Source organism: Manis pentadactyla, chromosome 9 (genome assembly GCF_030020395.1).
Source record: "Manis pentadactyla isolate mManPen7 chromosome 9, mManPen7.hap1, whole genome shotgun sequence".
In the NCBI taxonomy this organism is placed as follows: Eukaryota; Metazoa; Chordata; class Mammalia; order Pholidota; family Manidae; genus Manis; species Manis pentadactyla.
In genome coordinates this window covers 96,107,515-96,134,491 of record NC_080027.1, presented here as the reverse complement: position 1 = coordinate 96,134,491, position 26,977 = coordinate 96,107,515, and the positions used below count along the sequence as shown (strand labels likewise).

The 26,977-nt window shown below is 41.2% G+C and overlaps 1 protein-coding gene across 2 annotated transcripts; it reads right to left on the bottom strand.

The window, feature by feature from the left end:
• Positions 1-859: 859 nt before the first annotated feature.
• Positions 860-24,125, bottom strand: SPMIP3 (sperm microtubule inner protein 3). Of its 2 annotated transcripts, none has more exons than XM_036931319.2 (4): positions 24,070-24,125; positions 17,976-18,071; positions 12,100-12,272; positions 860-5,061 (listed from the first exon to the last, which is right to left on the bottom strand). In XM_036931319.2, the coding sequence occupies exons 1-4, from the start codon at positions 24,123-24,125 to the stop codon at positions 4,970-4,972; spliced, it is 417 nt and encodes a 138-aa protein (XP_036787214.1). In that variant the 3' UTR covers positions 860-4,969. The 2 variants fall into 2 exon arrangements, with proteins under 2 accessions (XP_036787214.1, XP_036787224.1); XM_036931329.2 differs by having other exon boundaries at positions 12,100-12,176.
• Positions 24,126-26,977: the final 2,852 nt, after the last annotated feature.

Here is a 26,977-nt window from a genome sequence, read left to right as displayed (position 1 = left end):
TGCAGTCAGTTCCCATTCCCACCACCAACCTCACAAATCTACTTTTTGTCTCAGTAGAATTGCCTTTCCTGGACTTTGACATAAATGAAATCATGCAATATGTGGTCTTTTGCATCTGGCTTTTTTCATGTAATGTAATGTCTTGAGGCTGTGTCATGTACTTCATCCCTTTTTATTACTGAGTGGTATTTCATCACATGGATATAATCACATTTTCTTCATTTATCTGTTCATTTGGATTATTTCCAGTTTTTGGCTTTTATGAAAAATGCGGCCATGAGCATTTGTATAAGTCTTTGTGTGAACACATATCTTTTTATTTCTCTTAGGTAGATACCTAGGAGTGGAATTTTTTGGTCTTATTGTACATTTACATTTAATTTTTAAAGGAAACTTCCAAAATGGCTGCACTACTTTACACTCTCACCAGCAGCATATAGGGCTTCCTGTTTCTTTCTCTACATCCTATACTTGTTATTGTGTGACTTACAATGTAGCCATTCTAATGGATGTAAAGTGTTTTTATTTTAATTTGCATTTTTCTATATTCCAACATTTTTATGGCCATTTGTATATCTGTGGTGAAATGTCTAAATATTTTGCCCATTTTTGAATTAGGTTTTTTAATCATAAGAGATTATTTCCTATTCTAGATACAAGTGCTTTATTAGATGATTTGCAAACATTTTCTCCCTTTCTGTGGCTTGTCATTTCATTTTCTTAGTGGTGTCTTGAAATGTGAAAGTTTTAAATTTTGATTTTAAAGTCTCAGTTGTCTATTTTTTCTTTTACGGATTATATTTTTAGTTTCATGTTTAAGAAATGTTTGCTTAAACCAATGTCATGAAAATAATTATAATCTAAAAATTTTTATAGTTTTAACTCTCACATTTAGGTCTGTGATTTGAGTTAATTTTTGTGCATGGTATGAGGTAAGGGTCCATATATATATATCTTGTTGCATTTGAATATTCAACTGTCCCAGCACCAGTTTTTGAAAAGACTATCTCCTTCCTCTGTTGAACTGCTTTGGCAACTCTGACCTTCTATCATTACCACACTGTTTATAGCTTTATAATATGCTTCAAAATTGGTAAATGTAATTCCTCTGACTTTGTTCTTAGCAAGATATTGTGTCTATTCTGGTGTTTTGCATTCCATATAATTTTTAGAGTTAGGAGTCATGTCAACAAAATGGCAAAATACACAGCTCCAAATACCCATCCCTGCACAGAAACAAAAAACCAAGCAGGAGCTATCAGAACCAACTTTTCAGAACTCTAGACAGGTTTATAGTAGCCAAACAAATGCTGACTCAAGAAAAAGGCAAATTAAAAACAGTAGGAAAGTCTTGTAGTGTTTTTACTTGCCCCTGCCCATTCCCTCCCCAGTTCAGTGGGAGTCTTACAGACAGCAACCTGTGACAGCCTGGTCCTTGGTTCTGGAGAGAGGGAGCATAGCAGATCTTAATCTAAATAATGTGTTTCTGTTTAAACCTGTCTGGGGCTGCCTGTAGGACTTAACTCCAGGCATTTATCTCTGTTTTTTCTAAATTGTAACTCAAGTAGGGTGGAAAGTAATGGGCATTGCTCAAAAATCTGGTAAGGCAGGTAAAGTCCCACATCTGCCTGGGACAAATGATTGCAATTGAGGAATACAGTAGACAGTCTAAAGCCAGGGAGAATGTCCAGGGGAGAGTTTCTTCGAGAAATGAGGTTATTTGAAAGTATGTATACTGAGGCTGTAGAAAGCTACATGCATGATTTGTGAACAAAATGAGCATAATTCCAATAAGTTGAGAATTTTAAAAAGGAAACAAAATACAATAATTAAAGTGAAAAAAGAGTTCAACAAAAGGTTTGAGCAGACAGAAGAAAGAATCAGTGAACTTGAATATAGGACAATTCACATTATCCAATCTGAGGATCAGAAAGAAAAAAGAATAAAAGTGAACAGAGCCTCAGGGATATCTGGGACATCAGCAAGTGGACCATCAATGCATTATGGGAGTCCCAGAAGGAGAAGAAGGAAGAAGAAATAATTAATGGTAGAAAACTTCCAAATTTTGATGAAAAACATAAATCTACAAATCCAAAATTCCTAACATACTCCAAGTAGGATAAATGCAAAAGAGATCCACATTGAGATACATAAAAAAAAACTGTTGAAAGACATGTAGGAAGTCATGAAAGCAGCATGAGAAGTGATTCATCACTATAAAACAATCAATCAACCAGTAATTTTATGTGCTGTAAAAATGTCCTTCAAAAATGGAAAAATTAAGACATTCATAGAATAAAGCAGAGAGAATTCATTGCTCATAGGACAAGAAATGCTAAAGGGAGTCCTTCAGATTAAAATGAAGTTTAGTAACCTGAAGCTGAATGAAAAAATAGAGATCTCCAGTAAAGGTAACTACTAACAGCCAGCATTAATATATTTTTGGTTTGTCACTCCACTGTTTATTTCATACATGATAAAAAGACATGCATTAAAAAATTGTAAATGTATGTGATTGAGCACATAGTATAAAAATGTAATTTGTGACTACAGTAACAAGGGATGAAGCAGTTTTTATATGCCATTGATGCTAAATTGGTGGTGATTAGATTGTTATAAATTTGGGGTGTTAACTAATCTCCATGGTAACTGCTAAGAAAATATCTAAAATTAAAACACAAGGAAATGATAGGGGAATCAAAACAACATTAGAAAAAATCAACTAAATACAAAACAAGGCAGTAAAGGATAAAAGAATTACTGGGCAGAAAACAAAATGGCAAGTCCTTCCTTATCAGTAATCACTTTAAATGTAAATAGATTAAACTCTTCAATCAAAAGTTAAAGATTGGCAGAATGGATTTTTTTAAAAATGTGATCCAACTGTATTTTGTCTACAAGTGACTCGATTCAAAGACACAGTAGGTAGAAAGTGAAAGAATGGAAAAGATAATCTAATATCACAAAAAGTAGACTAAATAAATGAGACAAAGGACATTCTATCGATAAAAAGGTCAATGCATCAAGAAGATGTAACAATTATAAATATATACTCAACAAACAGCAGAGCCTCCAAATACATGAAGCAAATATTGACAGGTTTGAAGGGGGAAATAATTCTGTAATAATAGTTGGGGACTTAAATACTCACTTTCAATAATTCATAGAACATTTAGAAGATCAGTGATGAAATAGAGGACTTGCACAATACTATAAACCAACTAGACCTAACAGACATTAATAGAGCACTCTACCCAAATATAACAGAATACACATTTATCTCAAGTGCTCACAGAACATTCTCCAGGAGAGACTATGTTAGGTCATGAAACAAGTCTTAGATTTAAAAATACTGAAATCCTACAAACTACCTTTTTTGATCACTGCATGATGCTAGAAATCAATAACAGAAGGAAAACTGGAAAACTCACAAATATATGGAAATTTGAAAACACACTTTTAACAATGAACCAAAGAACAACTCACAAGGGAAATGAGGAAATATTTAGAAATGAATGAAAACAGAGCACAACATACCAAACTTACCAGATGCAGCAAAGGCAGTGCTCCACAGGAAATTTATAGCAGTAAAAAGAGAAAGATCCTAAATCAACAATCTAACTCTATACCTTAAGGAACTAGAAAAAGAAAGCACACTAAAACCAAAGATAGTAGAAGGAAGGAAGTGATAAAATTAGAGTGGAGATAAAATTGAGAAGAGAAAAACAAAAGTCAGTGAAACAAAAATTTCATTCTTTTTTCTGTTTTTCCATTTTTATTTTCATGTGCTAGGCAAAAACAGCATAAGCCTTTCATTTGGGAGGCTTCTGGTCTTAAGCTCTGTGAAAATGTTTCCTTGATAATTTATATTAATTTTCTCTGTTCTGTCTTGAGAATACTTATTAGTCAGATGATGGGCCTCTTGATTAATCTATGTCTCTTCCTTAAAATAAAATCATTTATCTAATGATTCTATATAAACTTTATCAGAATTTTCTTCCAATCCTGTCAGATTTTAATTTGAGCACTCATTTTTAGTTTCCAACATTGATTTTTCACAATTTTGGATATAATTATTTTGATACATCCTTTGCCAAGTGACAGTGCTGTTTTTGTAACCTGTTTTGGATTCTTTGTGTTCCCTGAATTCTGTTTCCTCTGGGATCATATCTGCCGTTTATTTTGTCTTTCATGTTGCATTATTTTTCTACTTTCTGGGGATCTTTGATTGGCTCAAAGCTATATGAAATTCTGTGGTTTTAGGGGAAGTTTGTTAACTGGTACACTTCACTTTGGGGTGTGAGTAGAAATCAGCTAGTATGGTGGGAATCCCTAAAGGCCAGAATTTATCATTTCACTTATGTAGAGAATACCTAGCATTTTACCTGGGCAGTTGGTATCTAGTTGTCAGGACTTCTTGCCAAAATAGGAGTGTTAACTCTTCTGAATGCAGACTTTCAATTAATCCTCCTTTTTACCAGTCTCACATCTCACTACAGCCCTATGCCCAGTCTTGGTTTCTGCACCCAGAGCACCTTCAGGGTCCATTATACCAGTAGTCTTCCTTCTCAGCTCTATCCCCAGGTTCTTCTCTCTTTTTTTTTTCCCAACAGTGATGCGGTTATTGAGCAGATGCAATTATATTCTTACCTGGTCCCATGTATAAACATCGGACTAAGTGTTAATGAGTTGGTTTGCCAGTACCAGCAACAAGAATGGCAGTAGGATTAAGAAAAGATGACAAGTCCTCCCATGGCTGGATCTTGATTCCCTGTCCGAGACTGACTAACTTAATCTGAAAGGAATTTGCAACATGTAATATTTGAGGAATGTAGTCAGGAATGTACACTTAAAAGGCCAGTGACTTGAAAGGAGTTCTGTCACCACTATTTTAATCTGAAAGAGTTACCCAAGAATGCCAAATGTTTTGTTCAGATACTTTGTTTATTTTAGTTTAAAAGCTTTTCTTTCAAAGCCACCTCTCTTCACAACAGTAGAACTCTGGCAATGAATTAAGTGGTCTAGGATTTGATGAAATCGTGGCTAATTTCCGGTCCCAATCTGAAATTTAAAACAAATCAAAGATTTTTAAGACTACTCATTCCTTAATTTTAATACACTGCCCTTTCAGCAACAACTGCTTACAATGCAAAATAATTTATGGAGGTTAAGACAAAGGAATATATTTAAAAGATACGGAAAAAAGGATGTAGTCCAAAGGTGATTTCTATGGTTCAATTTCTGATTAAGAAGCATATTACTGAGTTATGCCAAAATGTAAATAAAATGAAATAAATTACATAAATTTGCATTTTGATATCCTAATTCTAGGCTCCCAAATCCTTTAATCCCTGCATTATTAACAGGCCACTTTGTATCATCTTTTTATCAAATTGCAGTTATTACCACCCCTAAATTCATATCTTAAAACCTCTTGTCTACAGTCACTAACAGTTTTGCTTATCTAGAGGGTTCAAGGACAACTTGAGTTAAATACATCAACCATTATGGCTACGCTGAATGATCAGAGAGTTTCAATGATAAACTGCGACAAGTATATTACAGGGCTGTGTGCTGAATTAGCTGTTTTGCTTAAATTAACTCTAATATTCACAGTAACCCTTAGAGGCGCACTGATAGACCATCTCAAAGAGGTTGATGAACTGGCCCAAGTCTACAGGACTTCTGAGAGGAGGAGCCCACATTTGGCCCAGGACTGTCAGGCCCCCAAGTCCCTAATCTCACTGCTCTACCCTGCCTTCCAGAGAACCTCACCAGTATTGAAGGAAACATTTCTTGATACTAAGAGTGGATAACATTTCATTAACCCAGGGAGTATGACTAGAAACTGACTAGAAATGCCATCTCTGATAATTAAAAAAATCTAATTGGGTGTGATCCTGTCTATTGTCAGTAACCGTATGACTCTCAAGGACTATTACAGAAGTTAAATAGCAACTCTGACCTTGAGGATTACAGTGTATTCCATGGAAATATGTTAAGTAGTTTAGAAGTGTGAGGAATCCTGCTCAACAGCCTCAGTGATCCTTGTTGGTGTTACAGTTTGGAGCTGAATTATACATACCTTTAACAAGGTAAATTCAACAGTAAATGTTCTGAGAGTGCATAGCAAGCTTTGGGGGATTCCTACTGCCATTCTGCTTAGTATCAATGCCCACCGACAGTGGATGCTCTCAAAGCCTGAAATATGCTATACAGATTTAGGGGTGGGGAATATTATACAAAGGAGGTGTGAAATGATTTCTTGGATCTCCTCACCATTTGGCAAAGTAAAATTATTCATGTGGATTTGTGGTGGTGACTTCTTTGAAAGTCATTGAAAAATAAGATGAAGAATTAATTGAGAATCCCAGAGAAAATTTAACCAACTTGCTGAAGAACCCCATGTATTCCAAGAACTTCAATGACTTAATATCATTTAATATTATTTCTTTGAGCAATTGAGATTTTCAAGGATAATTAATTATGTGTTATTTCCTTATGTACTGCTTTAAAATAATTCCAGTATAAGATACAATGCCATTGTATTAGGTTGTTTTTTAAACAAATTATAGCACATTTTTATTCTTGATCAATAATAATAATAGCTAACATTATTTAAAGGCTTACTAATGTTGCATACAGGCACAATGCTAAATTCTTTATATGGATATTCTCAATTCTGTTAGGTAGGTGCTATTGTTCTTGCCCTTTTTGCAGATGAAAAAACTGAAGGTCAGAGAGGCTATAGGTCCCACTACTACATAAGCATATATGTTATTTTGGAAGAATGAACTCTGAGTTATTTGGCACCAGGGTGAGTAATACAAGGGCAACTTTCATCTGAAGTGCCATCTCATCCTCCCAGACTTAAGTTCTCTGAGGATAGAGTCTTCGTATCTTACTGTGTCTTGTCAGTGCTTAATAAATGTTGCTAAATAAATAAATGAGCCCCTATATGCTAAGAAAGAGTTTTCACCAAGGAAGAAGGTACTAAGCAATGACCACCATCTATCATGATCTGTATTTAATCTGTTCAACAATTTCCAAATAAGAAATACAAAGTGAACATAAGAGGCAAACCATTGCTAATCTGCATATTTGCTCTGCCTTTAAAATAGGATTTCAATGACTGGTCAAATGGTTAAGATAAAAAAAAAAACCCTACACCTTGATAAACAACTTAATATTTGTCTTATCCTGTGAAAAGGCCTTCCCCCAAAGACTTCTTCAAGGAGTCAGTTTCTTGATTTAGACACACACTTGATTCAGTCCCTGTTCTTTTCTCTATCAGTGCCTAGATGTCTAACATTTCTCTGTTAGGTCTCTTGAAGACTAGCCTGCCTGGTTATTTGTAAAATAATTGCCACCAAAGTAGCTCTTAAATCCATTTACTTCTCTTCATTGCTCCCACCCATTATTGGTTGCCTAAACCACTGGTTCCTAAACTTGGCCTGCACAGTGGAATTGTCTGGGGAGTGTTAAAAATTACTGATACCGAGGACACCCCATCCCCTCAGGAGATCCTGATTTAATTGGTATTGGATATATCTTGGACATCTGGATTGGTAAAAGTGGTGTAGCTGAGTTAAGAATCTCTAGCCTACCACTTCAGTTGCCTCCTGGCTCTCTATATTCAATATTTGCCTCATTGCTCCTTACCTGCCCCCCTTTTCTTCTCCATAGGTAGAGCCATCTTTTCTAATGTAACTTTAAATCAGGGTAACTCCACTCTCCTTTAAACTTTTCAATTAGTTTCCAATTAATCTCAGGTTAGAGTCCCTTAAAGCCCTCCTCGTTCTGATCTTGCTTTCTCTCTAGCCACATCGTGTTTCAACGTTCTTGATTTCTGTGGTCTGGCACACTCTTACATAGTTCTTCAAACATCTTCTGTTCCTACCACAGGGCCTTTGCACACTCCTTGCTTAGTGAAACTTTAGCTTACCTTTCAGCTCCTCGTTTCATCAGAAACTGTCCGTGACCTATTATATGCACCTTTTGCACCACTTAACCCTGCTTCATAGTACTTATGGCAAGTGAAATTTTATGCCTATATTTTATGTGAGTTCCCCACTGAAGCTCCTTGAGTGTAGAAACTGTGTCTTATTTTCACTCCACATTGGTATTGCTAAAACCTTGCACACTGATGGTGTGTAAGTAGTTAAATTTACTGAAGGAATTAAATTTACTGAAGGAATGCATATGAATGAATGAAAAGGTGCTCGATTGCTCCAAAGTGTCACTGGAATCCATTTATTCCTTTTCATCGTTCCTGCTGGTCCAATACACTGTTGTCTCTGGTCTAAACCACCAAAGAGTTTCCTCACTAGTCTGCATGTCCTCCTTGTTCCTCTCCAAACAGTTTCTTAAAACAGCAGCCAAAGTGATCTCTTAGAAATAAAGACAATATGTCACTCCTCTGTTCAAAATCCCTCCAAGTCTTCCCATTGCTCTTAGAATGGAATCCAAGCATCTGAACCCCCTACTCTTGTCCACACTTGCCAAACTACACTGGCTTCCTTTCTGTTCCTCCAAAATGCCAAGCCCTTCCTTGTCAGCTTTTAGCTTTTGCATTTACTGCTCCTTTTGTCTGAAATGCTCTTGACTCATTCCTATTTTCCAGCTAAAATTGTGTAGAGATTTTCCCTGCCTGCACTAGTATCCTCCCTTAGCTATCCTCATCACCCTGCTTGTTTCCTCTATGCATTATTACAATCTATAATCTGTTTAAAATTTACTTGTTTATGTTCTTTATCCCCCACCAGCATGTCAGCTCCATGACATGCTGTCTCTTGTCTCTCCTGGGCATTGTAACTCCACAGACAGCGCAGTGCTATTTCATGGTGCAGAGTGAATGGCTGAATCCCCTTACGGTTGCCAGCTTCCAAGGAGGTCCCCAGGGGTCCCTGCCCCTGGATGTCCACACCTTGTGTCATCCCCTCCCACACTTCTTCAGGACTAAGGATGCATCAGAAGTGATGGCACATGATGTTTGAGCCTCGGTCACACACTGCCTTGCTCGTTCTGGGGGGAGCTAGCTGCCATGCCACCAGGGCACTCAGCAGTCCCCTGGGGACACTCACCCAGAGAGGCACTGAGGCCCCGTCACCAGCAGCATGTGAGTGACAGCCATGCTTGACCATCATGCGAGTGAGCCACCCTGCAGGTGCATCCTCAAGCCTTTCCAGCCTTCAGATGATGCCACCTCACTTCAGATGATGCCAGCATTTGACAGATGCTGGAGGGGGACCCTGAGCCAGAACTGCACAGCCGAGCCGTTCTCAAATTCCTAACCCACAGAAACCATGAGAGAGAAAAGCTATCATTACTGGTGGCTTAAGTCACCAGGATTTGGCATGATTTGTTGCACCACAATAGGGAAATAGTGCACAATCAGCAGTTCAGTGCATGGAGCATGGCCATTTCATGACTCTCCATCCTGTTCCTCATCCTCGGTGGCCTAGCCTACACCTTCCTGTACCTTATTTTCAACTGCCTACAGACCGCAATTTTATCCCTCTTTTGCCTCAAAGTATTATTTCAACCAGAGGCACCAATAAATCCTGCAACATAAGGGGGAGGCTGTGCAGTGAGCTTTTCTTTCTCCCCCATGCATTCTCTCAACACTGTCCTTTCTCACTCCCAGTGCTGTGGCATGGGGGTCTTCCATTTCCCATGGAACCTTCTTAGTTGCGTTTAAGAGCAAGGGGTGGGAGTGTGACCTAGACTGGAGGCTTACCAGCCACTTGCCTGACTAGGTTCCTTATAATCTCTGCCCTCCGTGTCCTATTCTGCTGAGTGGAGTGAGTAATGATACCTGCATTGTGGGCACCCTCTGCTACTGTGAGTGGGCCTACACACATGAGCAGGTTGCTCAGCACAGTTCTGGGAATGTGCCAGATAATTTGAAATCCTAACAACTGTCCTAAAACATAGGCTTTGAATCTCCATTCTACCAAAGCAAAGAAAGCATCAGAGAAGCCACTTGTCTTGCCCAGTACCACAGCTAGAATGTGCCAGGCCTGCAGCCTCCGAGGCCTGAATACGGACCACCGCAGCACCCCACCCCACCCTGCCTTTCTGCCTTCGCTTCCTAGCTGCTCTCCTCGCCTGCAGTTGAGGCCTTCTCCAGACCATCCTGAGTAGGCCTACAGACTACCTCTGACGCTGACTGAGTCACGCCCTTAGACTCTGATCTTAACATGGCACCCATTGTCCAAATTCAACTTCCCAGCTTCTTCAGCTCCTCTTCTGTTCCTGCATCCCCTCCTGCTCTGTTGATTTCATTTTATTTCCCATCACTTCCTCCCTTCTGGCCCCCTCAAGCCAGCATCCTCACTGGAGGGCTCCCTGTTCTCCCACTCCACACGCCTTGACTCCCGTTCCCCTCTGCTGGCCCTGGTTGCGTGTCCCCATGCAAATCTTTGCTATCAAGGCTCGCCTCCATTCCCCAGGGGCACAGGCGGCTTTCCCAGCCATTCTAGGCCCAGGGATCTCATCTGCCATCTCCTGCTCCTCCACTTGGTTCTGAGTCTTTCTCTGATAGATCCATTGTTGCCTCCTGTGACTGGGTTGTGAGCTCCCCATGGCTGGGATCATGGCCTGGACTTTCCCTCCTGCCATGGAGGAGAGGTACTTAACTGCTTTGCTAAACATTCTCCTGGTTCTCCAGGTTTGGAAAGAATTAGGAATTGCCTTCTAAAATAAGCCAGGGAGAACACCTTTCATGTCTGTCTGTCTAACAGGATCTCCTTGTAGTGGGGGAATTGTCAGGGTCCTGTGTACTCTCACTTTGGAAAGGGACTCTGACTCCTGCCACCCTGCACTTCCTCCTGGCACCTCCTTCCCTGTGTGGTCTAGCTCAGCCCCCAGCTTCCTCTCCTGCTCTCAGCTCCCTCCCTTCTCAGGCTGCCGCCTTCTCTCGCCTCCCAGAGCCCAGCTCTGCGGTGCTTGTAACTGCTTATCCCAAACTCCTCCTGTCAACCTCTGGCCAACATCCCAACTTCACCCAGTGCCATGCCCATGCCTGGCTCAGCTCTCCCAAGGTCTCCCTGCTCTCATGTGGTCCCTGGCTGTGGTTGCTGGCCGTCCCCTCAGGATGAGTCCCAGCCCTGCCCTGCCATTGGCTGCTGCTCTTTTCTAAGAGGGGAAAAGAAGGAAGGGCAGATCCTTCCCACCCTCTTCTACTCTCCCCCCACCATCCTTCTACTAAGTTTCTCTTTTTTTTTTTTGAGTAGAAAGAAAGTGACTCACTTTCAAGAGAACGATTAACTAAACAGCAATACAAGTGATGGTTTGCTGTGACAGACAGTATAGCTTAAAGGTCAAGCCGAGAGTTTGGCTTGGAACTAAATTCAGTGTCTGCAATGGCTGGGGTCTGACTTGGCCTCTCCAACCTATGGCAGTGTGATTTGGGGCTAGTTAATTAACTGTCTCTGCAACTTGGTCTCCCCTACTATAAAATGGGGGAAACATTTACTCAGCTGTTATGAGAACAAGTATGTGTCTGCTGCTATGTTAGCACTGGAAATATTGGGGTTTACTCATTTAGAACATCTTTCAGTAAAGTAACTCATTCTACTCAGTAAAATTCAAGCATCAGTGACTATAGGAAGACAGGCAATGTTTAAACTGGTGTCCATGCATGTACCTGCAGGGTCATACCTGTGGGAACCTCGGACCCTCGGCTCTCACACATGCTGCCATCCAGAGAAATACTGCAGAGGGAATTTAGAATAATTGAAACATGCCTCCAAATGTTTCAAAATTGTCATAAAGCCATTGAAAATAGGAAAATGAGGGGAAAAAGTTCCCTCAACAGTATGTTTAGGCTCAATAACAAATTTGTCTAGTGACAAGGGGCTCAGCGAGGAGCCTATTTCTACCAGGACATTTGTCCTATGCAGGGAGCTTGGAAGGGAGGAAGCAGCCTGGAGGGCAGTCTCCAGATTCTTCCTCCTGCACCCAGACACACACGCATACCCCACCCCAAACCCGAGTGGTCCTGGATGCTCTCCCTGAAATGGCAAAAGTCCACGAGAGGTGCTTGTCTGAGAACAAGCAAGGTTGATCTCAGTAAGAGCCGTTGACCTGACTTACCAATCTTGTAAAATGGCAGCGAATAGTCTCTTTGGTAAGTGGTTTCTTCATACCATGGTTCAGCAGCCTTTGGATGTCTTCGAAAGCAAATATATCGAATGAGGGTTTGTTGGTCTAATTGAGGCTGGTACTGACTTTTTCTCTTGGGTGAAATGGTCAAGTCTATGAGGGGTCTAAATGAAAATAGAAACAGCTTGAACTCCCAGTAGAAGGAAGCATTCCATTTCTCATCGGTTGAAATCCACTCCCTAGAAGTGGCCAGGAATCTACCGAGATAGTATTGGCAAGAATCCATAGCTCCATGCCAGCCTGGGAAAGGTGTCAGTAGGTGACTCAGGGACTCCAGTCCCCTGTTCCTCTCCTTAGCATCTCTCCTCCTCCCCATCACAGAGCAGAGCAGCAACCTATATCAAAACTTCACTAGATCTGCTCATGCATGGCTATTCCTGTACTCCAGATCTTCAAAAAGCCCTTTTCCATTGCAATTTTTCTACGGATGTTTGGTTCCCTCAAGGAACCAATGCTTTCTTTCATTTTTTAATTGAAGTGTAACAAATGCTTTCTTTTGACCAGATTAACCACTGTGGTGCCTATTGGTGTTTGATGAACCTGAAATCAGTTATAACCTTCCTGTATCTCCATTCAGATGAGTACCTGCTGAAGGAAAAAGTAAAAAAGAAATGTAATGTTGAAATATTTCCATACACTTGTGGGAGTGTACATTCATTCACTGGTACAACTTGTTTGAGAACATTTTGTTAATAGGTATTAATATCTTCAAAATGTGTATATATTTTCTCCTAGGAACTCTAGAAATTAGGGAGGTTAAAAGACTTAGCTCTCAGAAAGTTCATCAAAGTATTTTTATAATAATAAAGAGTGTAAATACCCTTCAGGTAAAAAAGAAAATAGGGAATTATTTAGACAATGATACAGACATATACTGGAGTGTCCTGCCACCTTTAAAAGTGATGCTGTAGAATTATAATTTTTGAATTGGAAAAAGTCCACAATATATGATTAAATTTAAGCAAATGTTTCAATATACTTTAAATGAATGAATTGTATAGTATGTGAATTATCTCAAGGAAATTGTTATACAAAAAAAGGTTTCAATCAACAAAATATTAGCAAACTGAATTCAATAATACATTAAAAGGATCATATACCATGATCAAGTGGGATTTATTCCAGGGATGCAAGGATGGTTCAACGTCCATAAAGCAATCAACATGATAAACCATATTAATAAAATGAAGGATAAAAATCACATGATTACCTCAATAGATGAAGCATTTGAGAAAAGTCAATATCCCCTTTACAATAAAAACTCTTAGCAAAGGGAGTATAGAGGAAATGTACTTCAACATAATAAAGACCATATATGACAAGCCCAAGCTAACATCATACTCAGTGATGAAAAGCTGCAAGCTTTTTCTCTAAGATCAGGAACAAGACAAGATTGCTTACTCTCACCACTTTTATTCAAGATAGCGTTGGAAGTCCTAGCCAGAGTAATTAAGCAAGAAAAAGAAATAAAAGGCATCCAAATAGGAAAGGAACACGTAAAACTCTATTCACTGATGACATGATTTTACTTATAGAAAACCTTAAAGAGTGCACACACATACACACAAATTAGAACTAATAAATTCAATAAAGTTTCAGAATATGAAATTAATATACAAAAATCTGGTCCATTTCCATGCACTAATATAATGAACTATTGGAAAGAGAAATTAAGAAAAGAATCCCATTTGCAATTGCATCAAAACAATAAAATACTTGGTAATAAATTTAACCAAGGAGGTGAAAGACCTGTACATTGAAAGCTATAAGACACTGATGAAATTGAAGACACAAATAAATGGAAAGATATTCTGTGCCCACGGATTGGATTGGAAGAATATTGTTAAAATGTCCATACTACCCAGAACAAACTACAGATTCAATGCAAACCCACCCAAAGTTCAAATGGCATTTTTTTCACAGCAATAAGACAAAAATTTGTCCCTAAAATAGTTAAAGCAAACCTGAGAAACAGCAAAGCTGGAGGCGTCACACTCCCTAATTTCAAAGTGTATTATAAAACTATAGTAACAACATGGTATGGTATTGGCTTAAAAACAAACACATGAATCAACTGACCAGAACAATGAGCCCAGAAACAAACCCATTTGTATATGGTCAATTAATTTACAACAAAGAAGCCAAGAATATACAACAGAGAAAGGACAGTCTCTTCAAAAAATGGTTCTGGGGAAACTGGACAGCCACATGCAAAAGAATGAAACTAGACCACTATCTTATACCACACACAAAAACTAATTCAAAATGGATTAAATACTTAAATGTAAGAACTGAAACCATACATGTTTTAGAAGTAAACATAGGGGGTAAGTTCCTTGATATCAGTCTTGGCAATGATTTTTTGGATTTGACTCTAAAAGCAAAGGCAACAAAAGCAAAAATAAACTAAATCTAATAAGTAAATAAATAACCTAATAAAAAATAAACTACATCAAACTAAAAAGCTTCTGCACAGCAAAGGAAACCATTAACAAAATGAAGTCAACTACAAAATGGGAGAAAATATTTGCTAATCATATATTTGATAAGGAGTTAATATCAAAAATATATAAAGAACTCATACAACTCAAGATCCAAAAAACCAATCTGATTTAAAAATGGCAGTGATTCTGAATAGATATTTTTCCAAATAAGACATTCAGATGGCCAACAGGCATATGAGAAGAAGCTCAGCATCACTAATCACCAAAGAATGCAAATCAAAACCATCATGAGATATTACCTCATACCTGTTAGAATGGCTAGTATCAAAAAGTCAAGAGATAACAAGTGTTGTTGTGGAGAAAAGGGAACCCTTGTGCTCTGTTGGCGGGAGTGTAAATTGGTGCAGCCACTATGGAAAACAATATGGAGGTTACTCAAAAAATTAAAAAACTACCATATGATCCAGCAATTATACTTCTGGGCATTTATTAGAAGGGAATGAAATTACTGTCTTGAAGAGATATCTGCACCCCATGTGTGTCCATTGACAGATGAATGGATAAAGATTTTATATATATATATGTGTGTGTGTGTGTGTGTGATTGTGTGTATACACAAACAATCGAATACTATTCAGCCATAAAAAGAAAAATCCTACCATTTGTAACAACATGGATGGACTTAAGGATATTATGATAAGTGAAATAAGTCAGAGAAAGGCAAACACTGTATGATTTCATTGATATGTGGAGTCTGCAAAATTTGAACTCACAGAAACAGAGAACAGAATGGTAATTGCCAGAGATGGGGTTGGGGGATGGGGGAAATGGGTGAAGGGGGGTCAAAAGGTACAGACTTCAGTTATAAGATAAATAAATTCTTGGAATGTAATGTACTGATGGAAATTATACTTAACAATACTATAATGTATATCTAAAAGGTCCCTAAGAGAGTAGATCTTAAAAAGTTCTCATGAGAAAAAAATTGTAACTATATGAGATGATGGATATTAACTGACTTTATTGTGGTAATCATTTTGCAATATACATATATATACCTATAAAATTATGTTGTACACCTTGAACTGATACAATGTCTGTTAAGTAGATGTCAATAAAACGGTGGCTGGGAGTGGTGAGGTGTTCTAAAATACCGAAATCCCTTTCCATAATCTATCTCTGGATGAAGACAATATGAATAATTTTCCATTTTTTATTTTTTGATTATTAATGTTTCCGAAATGTTCTAATAAACATGCATATCTTAAATTATAAAATAGATGAGGTGAGCTGCCATAGATGTGAAAATCATTAAATGTCAGGTGAGATTTAGGAACACGTAAACCCAATCATTTTGTAGAACGATGTGGTCTCACTTGGTTGTATTACTGTGATTAATCACACTTAGAAGAGGTGATTGAAACTGTTTGATCATATGCATTATGTTTACATACTTGGATAAACACTTAATTGTAATGTGCCTTCTTTAAAGAGAATGTTAGCAGAAATGGAGTGGCTCTGTCGGAAGTTCAGAGAAAGCAAGAGCCATCTGCCCATGGGCATGTGGACAGGGGAGAGATGCTGGGTGGTGGACGGAGCTCTGCTGTGGATGGGTGTGGAGAAGCACCAACATTCCCACCCACCTCTACTTGACCTTATTTCATGCTTACTAAGTACTTGGCCTTGTGAAGTGAGCACCTTAAATGATAGGCAGGAGCCCTCCATTCTCAAGAAAAGCCTGTCTCCCACTGTTGATCAGAGCATTCATGTCCCATGGACATGTCATTCTTTTGAGTTTGGGTTCTATGTGACCGTCACTGTCAGGCCAGTCACTTCTGTGTCACAGCTCTGTTCTGAACCAGACCCCAATGATTGCCTCTGGGTCTACCCTTGTTGGATTGGCAGCCTGCTGTGCCTTTGCCCTGGGTATTTCAATGGAACCAGAATATTCTCCATTTTCAAGTAAAACACCAGTGTCCTTCTGAAGACAAGAATTTCACTCAAAGGAAGGACTCTAATACTGGAGACATCAAACTGGTGGAGGAATATATCTGGGAAGGTAAGCCACTGGGCAACTATATCAAGTTACACTATGACTACTAAAACTGAAGTTAGGACTGGTGGGAAGAACTGTTATTTCCTGAGTGCTTTTTTTTTTTGCTTTTCCTGCTTATTCTTAACTAGAAGCTTAATAAAGTCATTGATTGACATTGCACTAAATTTTCACCTTAAGACTGATCTTGGGCAGGTATGAGGCTTGTAAGAGTCAAGTAGAGTCAAGGCTCCCCTTGCCTGAGCCATCCTGACGTCTGGTTGCAGGCATTCGAGCTGGGGAGTTGTCAGGGCCCACAGAACATGCATGCGCCATGGAGCTAGCCATGAGTAGTTCTGTGGTTTCCTTTCCTGTCTACCCTCTGGCAGGGACATAGCTCTAACAAGGTTTAATATTTGAATTAGAACAAAGAGGCTTGAACTGGGAATCAGAAAATGGGAATAGATTCAAGTCCCAGTCTTTATACCAACCAGTGGTACTTCTGACTACATCTTCTTCATCTAATTGGATCGGCATGACCTCTAAAGCAACTTCCGGTTGGGTCATCTATGAAATTTATAGACTATGTGCTGCTTTATAGATGGAGTGGCTCCCTGCTCATTGCATGGAGGACAATCAAGAGTTGACTATATCAAAGGCAATTAAGAGAGTAAGAGACACTTGTAAAATATACTGGATGATGAACTCAAAATAATAGGCATCATATTTTGAATGTTACTATGTTCTAGAATTTTATATCAGTTATATTACTGAGTAGATAAGGCAACTTATACTCAGAGAAGAAATAAAAATTTGCCCCAGAGCAAACATTTCATAAGTTGCCCAAATTGCTTTTAACTACTGTGGTTTCCACCCTCCCCAAATTACAAAATAATGTCAAAGTGCCTATTTTTTTGGTTGTTGATGTTGAAATCACTTCTAAAAAGATAGAGACTATTTTACTTAGAAGGAAACTAAGTCTTAAAAAGGTTAAATTTGATTGACCAAGTTGAAACTCTAAACTTAATGGTGTTTCTTAAATTTCTTTGATGATTTAATAAAATTATCGTGATTATAAAAAATTGTATATCTTCATTAGGGAAAAGCTGGAAAATAGAGAAAAAGATAAAAAATAAACAAGTGCTAATAATCTCACCACTCATAAAAAGCCATTGATAACAGTTTGGTGTGTTTCTTTCCAACCTTTTTCTATCTATTAAATAACAATTATTATTATTATTGCAAATTGTGATTCCACTCCCTTGTTTTTTCATTCATCATTCTAACTCTAGTGACATTTTTGAAAATTAAGATTTAGGAAGATGTCTTACCTGGGAGATCTCTTCACACTAGAATCATAATGGACTCTTGCCAGCTGCCCAGGGTAATAGCCTTGGATGTCCTTTCCTTGGTGAGCAATGAATAGACTAGTGGAGGAAGGGAGGAGATGTGAAAAAGCAATTATTACAATTGGTTCTTTACAGAAGGATACCAGATGGGACAGAATAAAAAAAAAAAAATTCAGTCTTTGTCCTGAGCTCCTGCACAGAGCTAAAGCCCTTGGAGTTTCTTGATAGGAATGTTTTTCGTTATCCATTTTTCAGGATTTTGTCAGGATTCATAAGGAAAATATTTGACACATCAGGTATTAGTTTCAAAATATCAGAAAAAAAAGATATATAAAACCAGTGGAGCAAATGTTAATTGTTGAAATGTGGGAATGGGTAAATGTAGGTTCCTTATATTATTTTTTCTGCTTTTGATATGTTTACAGACTTCCACAGTAAATTTTTTTTAACTGTGATAATTAAGTATATAGGGGCTGAAAATGAAGAGGGATGTGATGGTCAAAGCACTAGGTGCTTATAAGCCCAGAGAACGGACTCTAGCCCTGCCTGGGAGGGCCGGGTTGTGAGGAAGTTCTGAAGCACAAATGCCAGCGACGGGGAGTAGAGAATGCAGGAGGTGCCCCTGGGGCAGGAAGGTGAGTGGGTGTGGCTGACTGAAATACAGGGGTGTGGGGGAGATGAGGCTGGGGTTCCCAGACCTTGCCTTTTGAAATGTATTCTATTTTATAATAAATTACTTTTCCTTTTAGACTGTAGTCACAGCATTGTATTGATATTTTAAACGTATGTGTTATGTTGTTCTCCGGATTTTATTTCAGGAGGATAGTAGGGACATTATAAAATATTTATTATCAGAAAAGGGAGGGTTGCTTTTCTGAAAGGCTGAGAACCACTGATTGCAGACAATAGGAAATCTCTAGGAATTTTAAGGAGATGGATGATGTGATATATTTTTATTTTAGAAAGATGTTTGCCGGTGGCAATGTAGAAAACAGCTTTGAGGACAATCTGGTGAGGAGTAGAAAGACTGGGTGGATGGCAATTGTGCTTATGTGGGATGTGATGAAGTGCTGAACTATGCAGTGGAAACATGGATGGACAGGAGAGGGCAGAGGACAGGCTGGGAGGGAGGACTGAGGGTCATTTTGGAGCAGGTGACCCAAACCAGGCTCGGACATCAGTGTTGGAAAGAAGCCACCATCCCGGGAGATGGCCTTTGGATGGGAAGGTGGCCTTTGGTGGGAGGATGACTTTATTGAGAGTATGATATATGGTGTCTTTAGGGACCTTCCACAGATTCTGAGTAGGTGTGTAAGAGTTCAAGGGGAAGAGTCAGTAGAAAACAGTATATCATTTGTGTGAAGCAGCATGACTTGTGCACGGAACACACCCTGCCCGCTGCCAGGTCTGCAGGTAAGAGGCTAAGAAGCAGTCCTTGTCCTCACAGTGCTGTGTGCTGAAATACGGTCCTGTACAGGTCAATGCAGGCACTGAGGAGGGAGAGGAGTTTAGGTTGTGGGCAGGCAAATAAGATGGGGAAGTGATTCTAGGTGAGGGGAATTTTAGAAGCCAGCCTGTGGACCAAGTTGGGGTCAGAGGAGGGTGTGTGGAGCCAGGGGCCTCGCTGTCTGAGGAGTGTGAAAGGCAAGTGCTGTGTGCAGGGCAGCCCTGTCTGTCTGTGCAAACAGGACGTCAGGGTGCTCATGTTTCAGAAAAACCACAGACTGTCTGGGCCTGCCCTGTGGCTGGGATAACAGGACGGAGCTGGAATAGTAAATGCAGTGGGGGATTAAGTCATGAGAAGAGAGAGGAATTGGCACAATAATAGGGAACAAATGACCTGTCAGAGCACATGGGAGTGGGAGACAGGGCTTTCTCAGCCCATCTGGTTTCTGACACGCTACCTCAGAGGATGCCCAGGGCATGTTGCAGCTTGTTGAGAACCCTCCCAGACTTCGAAAAGTACCCTGGTTTCCCACAGTTCCTACTCTGTTGGCAGTGGGCAGTGCTGTGACCATGGGCTCCTCACTTACGTGCGTATAACAGACACCCACTAAATACAGGCGTAACCTAAGGGCTGCCCCTTGGAGGCAGTCTATGGAAGCTGTTGAGAACGGAGGAGCCCTTCCCAACACCGGAAACACACCCTGTCCACAGGCTCTTGGGAGCCTGTCTTGGTCGGTTTTGGCCTAGGAGTGGAGGGATGGGAAAGTGTGCGAGCAGGTGGGTGCTGCAGGCAGGGAGTATGGGAGGTCTTGGAATGCCCGAATGGCACATTTGTTTACAACTCCGGCTGTAACATTGTTTCCCAGCTCCCCCATGTGGCCTTCATCTCAAACAGGAGAAAGCTCCTGATTAAGAAGTTAAAATTTATCAGGTGTTTGGAAGAGAATTTTGACCTCCTGAGGGGCAGTATCCAGCCTGGCATGTCAGCTAGTATTCCCAGAGGCTGTGCAGTACCCAGCCACGCCCCCAGGAGGTATGTATAAGGAATGAATTGGAAAGTGGTGCCCCACTCTCCAGACCTGGCCAAAGAGCTACCCAGGACTCTGTTCCGACACACTGTTGACTTAGTTTTCAAGTTTCCTGCGTCAGACTTTCCTTCTCCTGGGTGGGAGCACGTGTTCAGCTGCATCTGATCGCACCACATATTACTTACAGGCCCTGACAGCTTCACTCTTTGAGGTGACATGTTCAGTTCAGACAAGAGCAAACCTGTCTCCTGGGAGGGTGACTGTAACTGGAGCAGGATTTGGGCTTAGCCACAGATTCAACATGCACCGGGGAGGTTGGGGTGTTCATGCCCCAGTAGATGGACCCAGGGCCTGAGACAGGCACTGTCACTGTGACCCTGCTGTTCTCTGTGTTGGGCTCAGGCTGGAAAAAGCCTCTACAGAGACGATCCCATGGAAGGCTCACAGTCACCTTGCCAGGTCAGTATTAATACCCCTCCACAGAAGAGGAGACTGAGAGTCAGAGAGGTTGTGTGGAATTTAAACATCACCTGTCTAGTAAATGCCAGAGTGTGAACCAGTTCTCCCAACCCCACATTGCAATCAGAGTCATCTGGGTGTTCGCAGGATGACCTTTTCTCAGAAGAGCCCGGCAGTTTTTATACAAACTCTGATTCTCTCGCCTAGGGCAGACAGGAAGTAGATGTCGTGTACCAAAGGAATGGGAGAAAAAACAGGTTCTGCAGTGTTGGTTGGAAGCTGCTTTCCATTCAGTAAGGCAGGTACTAACTGCAGGCTCTGCTGGGTGCTAGGGATGCAATGATGGTGAACAGTGTCGTTTTACCCAAGATTTCACCGTCTGGTGAGGAAAGCCATACTCAGCAACTAATAAATCAGCGCAGTCAGGAGACAGGCTCAGGGGCGTAAGTAACTTAGCAGGGACATGAGCTGATGCTCAGGAGGACAGGAGACCACCTTCCGGACTCCACCCACCCCATGGTGTCTCCTCTCGGTCCTCGGCAGTAATACGGGGTGACACTGTCACCTCCATGAGTGATCCTTCAAGAGTCACTGAGAAGGAAATGCCCATCTGTGTGGGGGTCGCTGTCCTTCTGTGAAGGATGGGCTGGCCCCCCACAGCTGTCTCTTAGGTTCAGAGGCGGCTTCAGTGGATGTTTTAAAAATCCATTCAAGTTCGACACAAACTTCCCATCTTTTATCTTCCACAGTGTAGTGAGCTTAATGCCCCTGCAGTGATCTTTTCAGGGGCCTCCAGGCTCCACAAATCAGCATAATGCCCAGCCCTGCCCCCCCCGTGACAGCCAGTAGCCCAGGGCAGCACCAGTCAACGTTTGTGTGGAATGTCATTCTTACTATGAGAATTCTGTGTGGTCACGACTCCTTGTGAACCACGTGCTGTTTTATTTTATTAGGTGCCTGCACTGGTTTGTAATTCAGTTTTTCCTAGTACAGCTCCACAGGTGGGGCATTTAAGGATGCATTAGCCAAAGGAGCCCAGAAGGCAGCCTTCTGAGGGTGTGTCAGTCACCAGGAGGCCAAGCCACAAATGCATGACTGGAATAATTTTTTCTCCCTGATTCATTCATGTTTTTTCAACAGATGTGCCTAGAAGCCCTACTGAAGCAGTCTATTGGGTGGAGCTGATGATGTTGGTTGTAGAGTTGCCCCTGGGGGAGCCAACCAGGAGATGTGGTCAGATGCAGCCGTCAAGAGCACAGTGTGCTCAAATCCCACCTCTGCCATCTGTGACAACATGATGGACCTTGAGGATATTACGCTAAGTGAATTAAGACAGAGAAAGACAAATACCATATGATCTCACTTTCATGTGGAATCTAAAAAAAGTAAAGCAAAGAAACAACAAACAAAACAGAAATAGACTCATAAACATGGAGAACAAGCCGGTGGGGAGGGGGTGCGGAAGGGGGAAAAGAAAAGGATGTGAGATAGAGAACAACATGTGGAGAGGTGGGCAGAGGGGAAAACCTGCTCCAGCCAGGGTGGCGATGAACTCTCTGAGCCCACAGGGTGTAGAGGGAGCCATCCAGGGAGAGGGAGCTTCCAAAGCCCAGAGGTACCAGAAAGTGAAAACTACTGAAGGAGCAGAAGACAGACAACACGGCTGGAGCTAAGAGAGGGCCGGGGAGACGGGCAGGGCTGGTTTACTTCGGGCTTGATAGGCCCTGGTGACCAGTTTGGATTTTTGCAAAATGCAGTGTTTATGGATTTTATGCAATGGAGGGCTTTGATCCAATTTCCATTTTATGAAGCTCACTCTGGAGAATGGATTGTAGGAAGACAAGGGCAGCAGTTGGTCATGAACAGGGGAGAGGCAGTGGTGGTCTGACCCAGTGGTGCATGGGGAGATGGGAAAGCATTCCCACCGGAGACAGTCCTGGGGGTGGAATTAAGGAACTTGATGGACTGGACCCACTGTTCTTGCAAAGGCCCTAAAGGGCTGCTCCCCAGGGAGTCCTGCAGGTGGGGGCTGGGGGTAGAGCAAGAGGTCTATTCAGGCTCTGCGTGTTTATTGTAGCTCTGATGGATGAGCACAGGAGAACTGAGTGCAGCCAGCTTTAGGACTCCGTGGTCCCCAGTGCTCCACCTAGACCCTCAGACTCCCCTTGGGCTGGCCTAGGCCCGGTCCACTGGCCCTGACTTGGTTCCACTGAGTTCTGGGTAGAGCAGCCAAGGGAGGCTTGTTTCTATTTTCCCAGGAGATGAGACCACAGGTACATAAGCAAACAGATCTCAGACACACACAGAAAGTCCAGGGGCTTGTGTTGAGGCAGAAATCAGTAACTACTGGAGCCCATCCCTGTCTCTCCTCCCTGCTTCCTCCTCATGTGATCTGAAAGTATCTAGGAACTAGCATCCTTCCCTGACCCCTCCTTCAGTCACTTAAGGAAGCAAAAGGACTTACCTTTGTTGTTTAAACATTGTTAAAAATAGCTAAATACTAAAATAAACATGAGGTTTGCTCAAAACCATGGAGTCAGTGGGGCTGCAACAGGCTGACCCCAAAGTTAGTTGGTGTGTGAGGGTTTCCACCCCAATTTCATAGCTTCTAAATCTCTGCAGACCCCAGAGCCAGTGGTGGATTGAGGGTGGGGTTAGGATTTATAGATTGTTACTCAGTAGCTTTCAACAAGATGAACTTAGTGCAACAAAACATGTCCAGGACTTGGTATTCTGGGGCCATCAGTGAACTTGGAGAAAGAGTAAAACCCCCCTTAGTTTCTGTGTAGTCACCCCATTCCCCTGTTGCAGAAGGCATGGGAGTGGTTTGTTTTATCCCAAGCAGAGTAAAGGGTTCCCTGTAAAATTTGGGCTTGGGTCCTTCATACTTCCTGCTGAAGTCCTTCCAGCAAAAAACAATATCCTTCCAATCTCTTGGGAATTTGGAGTTGCCCATTTGTTTGAATTCTGCCATGAGTGTGGGAGTTTTTTTTACAACTTTCCCTAAACCCAAAGAAACGTCACTGAGCCATTGGCAGCAGCTGTCTCTCAGTCAGGGCGAAGCAGGGTGAGCCCTTCTAATCCCCAGGTGCCTGTCTGCCCTGCCACAGCTCCAGACGGGTCTGCATCTGGAAGAACCTTACCTGGGTGGCACTGATGGGCGGCGGTCAACAAATTCTCGTAGCCGGATGGCAGTCATGATGGATTCTGAAAAACACATGATAGAGTGAAGTCCATACTACAAGTTCACACACATTTCATACTTCAAGTTTACATACACCACATACATATCACATACAGCCCAGATACAGTATATACACAGTCTTGAAAGAAATCCCAGTAAGAGAGCTGACTTCGTAGAAGGACTATCAACTTCTGTTAGGCTACTTAGGGAAGGAAATAAACTAGTAAAAGAGCAAAAGATGTACAACATATAGCCAGTACCTACAGATATGCTTTCTTTACACATAGAAAGTTCTGGGCCAGATGGGCACTCAGCCTCCTCTCTTGGCCTTCTCAGGGTGCCTACCTTCTGCATAAGCTTGCAGGCCAGGCACTACACTTATCCAACTCCCTCACAAAGAAAGCTCTGGGTATGCATTAGATTCTTCAATCAGATGTAGGGGAGTGACACTGGCAAGTTGGAAATGAGACGAGGCCATTTCCTGCCGCTTGGATGTTTTCTACTGGCAAGGAAAGTTGTAAAGATGTGGTGTGCATCTTTTGGCAGCAGAACCCCAGTGTCCAGTCTGCAGCTTGAGGGTGTCAAAAGCATTACACTGAAGGCAGTGGTGTTCAAACACGGGCTTTGGGAGTGCAGGGAGGGAGCTGCAGTTGTGGTGGCTCTGGGAGTAGTCTCTTGAACTCAGATTTTCTGGAAGCAGCTTCCTGATGAGGGCATACGTAGCTGCTTCCATGATGGTCAGCTTTGTGGAGGTGTTCTAGAAGTTTCCTGGAGGCCTTCCCCAGAGCCTGCTTCTCCAGCCCTTCCAAAGACTTTGTAAACACCTCATTATATATATCAAACCTTTTCTGTCTCCTATATATGTCTTCCTTAAACATATAACATTTTTTGTTTTTAGTCTAAAATTTCATGTTGTGTCTGATTCATCTACTGGAGAAGACTTGCCACAGAAAACTACTACACCTAACTATTCCCTTGAGAAAGAGTCAACAATGGGGAGGCAAGCTGAGTGCCTGGGGCACAGAAGTGGCAGAAAGTCTAATTTTTTTACAGTTTACTTTTAGCATTTTATGAATTTTGTACTGTGTGTATATATTTTGCATATACAAAGACAGCTGGGCCTTCGATGTGCATAGACATGGCAAATGGTGCAGCAGAACATTGGACTGAGACCCATGTGACCTGTGGCTGTAGGGAAAGCTGTTGCCCCTGCAACAGACTGAATGTTTGTGTCCCCCTGAAATTCATGTTATACCCTAATCCCAAAGGGTTAGGAGGTGGAGCCTTTGGAAGGTGATTAGGTCTTGAGGGTGGACTGCTCATGAATGGAAGTAGTGCGCATATGAAAGAGACCCCAGAGAGCAGCCTTGCCCGCTGTCTGCCATGTGGGGCCACAGCAAGAGGCTGGCAGCTTGCAACATGGAAGAGGGCTTTTCCCAGAACCCAACCCTGCTGGCCCCTGATCTCCAACTTACAGTCTCTAGAACTGTGAGGAATAAGTTTCTGTTGTTTATAAACCACCCAGTCTATAGTAATTTTTATAGCAATCCAAATGGAATAAGGTCCCTGCTCTGTATATTGGTGATTACAATACTGCTCCCGAGGGTCAAGTGAGGCCATAATGTGAGTGTTCTGCAACCTAAAAAGCACCTTTGAGGAAAGAGAAATGTGAGTTTCTTTGTATGAGCATGTGTTGCATGTCTGGTAACATGTATTAACTTATATGAACCTCCCAGAAACCCTATGATGTATTGCCACTGGCAAGAAAACTGAGGTGCCTGAGAAATAAGTCACTTGTACAAGATCACCAGGTGCCCAGGACTGGAATACAGTTGGCTCTAGGTTAGTTATCTTAACTACTATGCTATACTGAAACAACTGCAGTACTGACCATCAGTCAAAACAAAGATCTCTTCCTACTTATATGTAGTCAAAACTTAACTCATTGTCCAAGGGCCAGCTAGCTGTCTATTGCACCTCTGAGTGTGTTTTCCAAGCAATTTGAAATATTTCAAACAAGATTACATTATAACAGAATAGTTTAGCTATCCAATGGGGCCTGTTCATTACATAAGTCTTTTTACTTTTAGCACTGATTATAAAAAACATAAAACAGAAACAAAACTGAAGAAAGAATGAAAGAGAAAATCTGAGTTAAAAACAATTGAGCTCTTGCTTAAACTCAGAAAGCCTTTTGACTGCTGGAATTTTAGTTCAGTAAAAGTGATGTGGTAGGGAGAAGAATGCAAGATATTCAGGACATTTGTCTGACAAAGGACAACACCAAGTATGTCTTTGATGATAGAGTGATTGCCCAGTGTCTAGAAATTCTGAATTGGAACTATAGGAAATAAGCCAGTCCTAGGCTGCCAAGCTTTGGCTAGGCCATAAAACTTTTTTGGAGGCACACAAAACAGCCCACTCTAAGTCAAAGTCTAAGCTCTGAGAATAATCAGAAGGCTTTATCTGGGAGTGGTTACAGACTTGTCATGCTGCATCTTTAGTGAACCTTCCACCATGTATTTAAGGGATACCAAAATCACATATTGTGTGGTCAGTTACCACCTTTTGAACGCAGAAGCAAGGATAGTTCACAAAAGGACATATCAGTACGTTAATTTCAGTCAACCTTTTCTCTCTTTTTTAAAAATTAAAGTATTATTGACACATAATCTTATATTGGTTTCAAACGTACAACACAGTGGTTCAACAGTTAACCATATTATTAAGTCCTTACCCGCTCTAGTGTGGCTACTATCTCTCAATGTAGGAATTTGTTACAGAATAATTGTATTTTAGTCAATCTTAAGAAATAGATTCACATCCCAAATCAGAATGTGGAAATTATGAACACGTGTTAAACTTGC

Excerpts from the sequence above, each read along its gene's own strand:
- SPMIP3 (XM_036931319.2), bottom strand. The coding sequence starts at position 24,125 with ATGACTGCCATCCGGCTACGAGAATTTGTTGACCGCCGCCCATCAGTG. Across the intron at positions 18,072-24,069 it reads CGCCCATCAGTGCCACCCAG|TCTATTCATTGCTCACCAAG; the intron begins GTAAGGTTCTTC and ends TTCCTCCACTAG. Across the intron at positions 12,273-17,975 it reads AGTGTGAAGAGATCTCCCAG|ACCCCTCATAGACTTGACCA; the intron begins GTAAGACATCTT and ends ATTTTCATTTAG.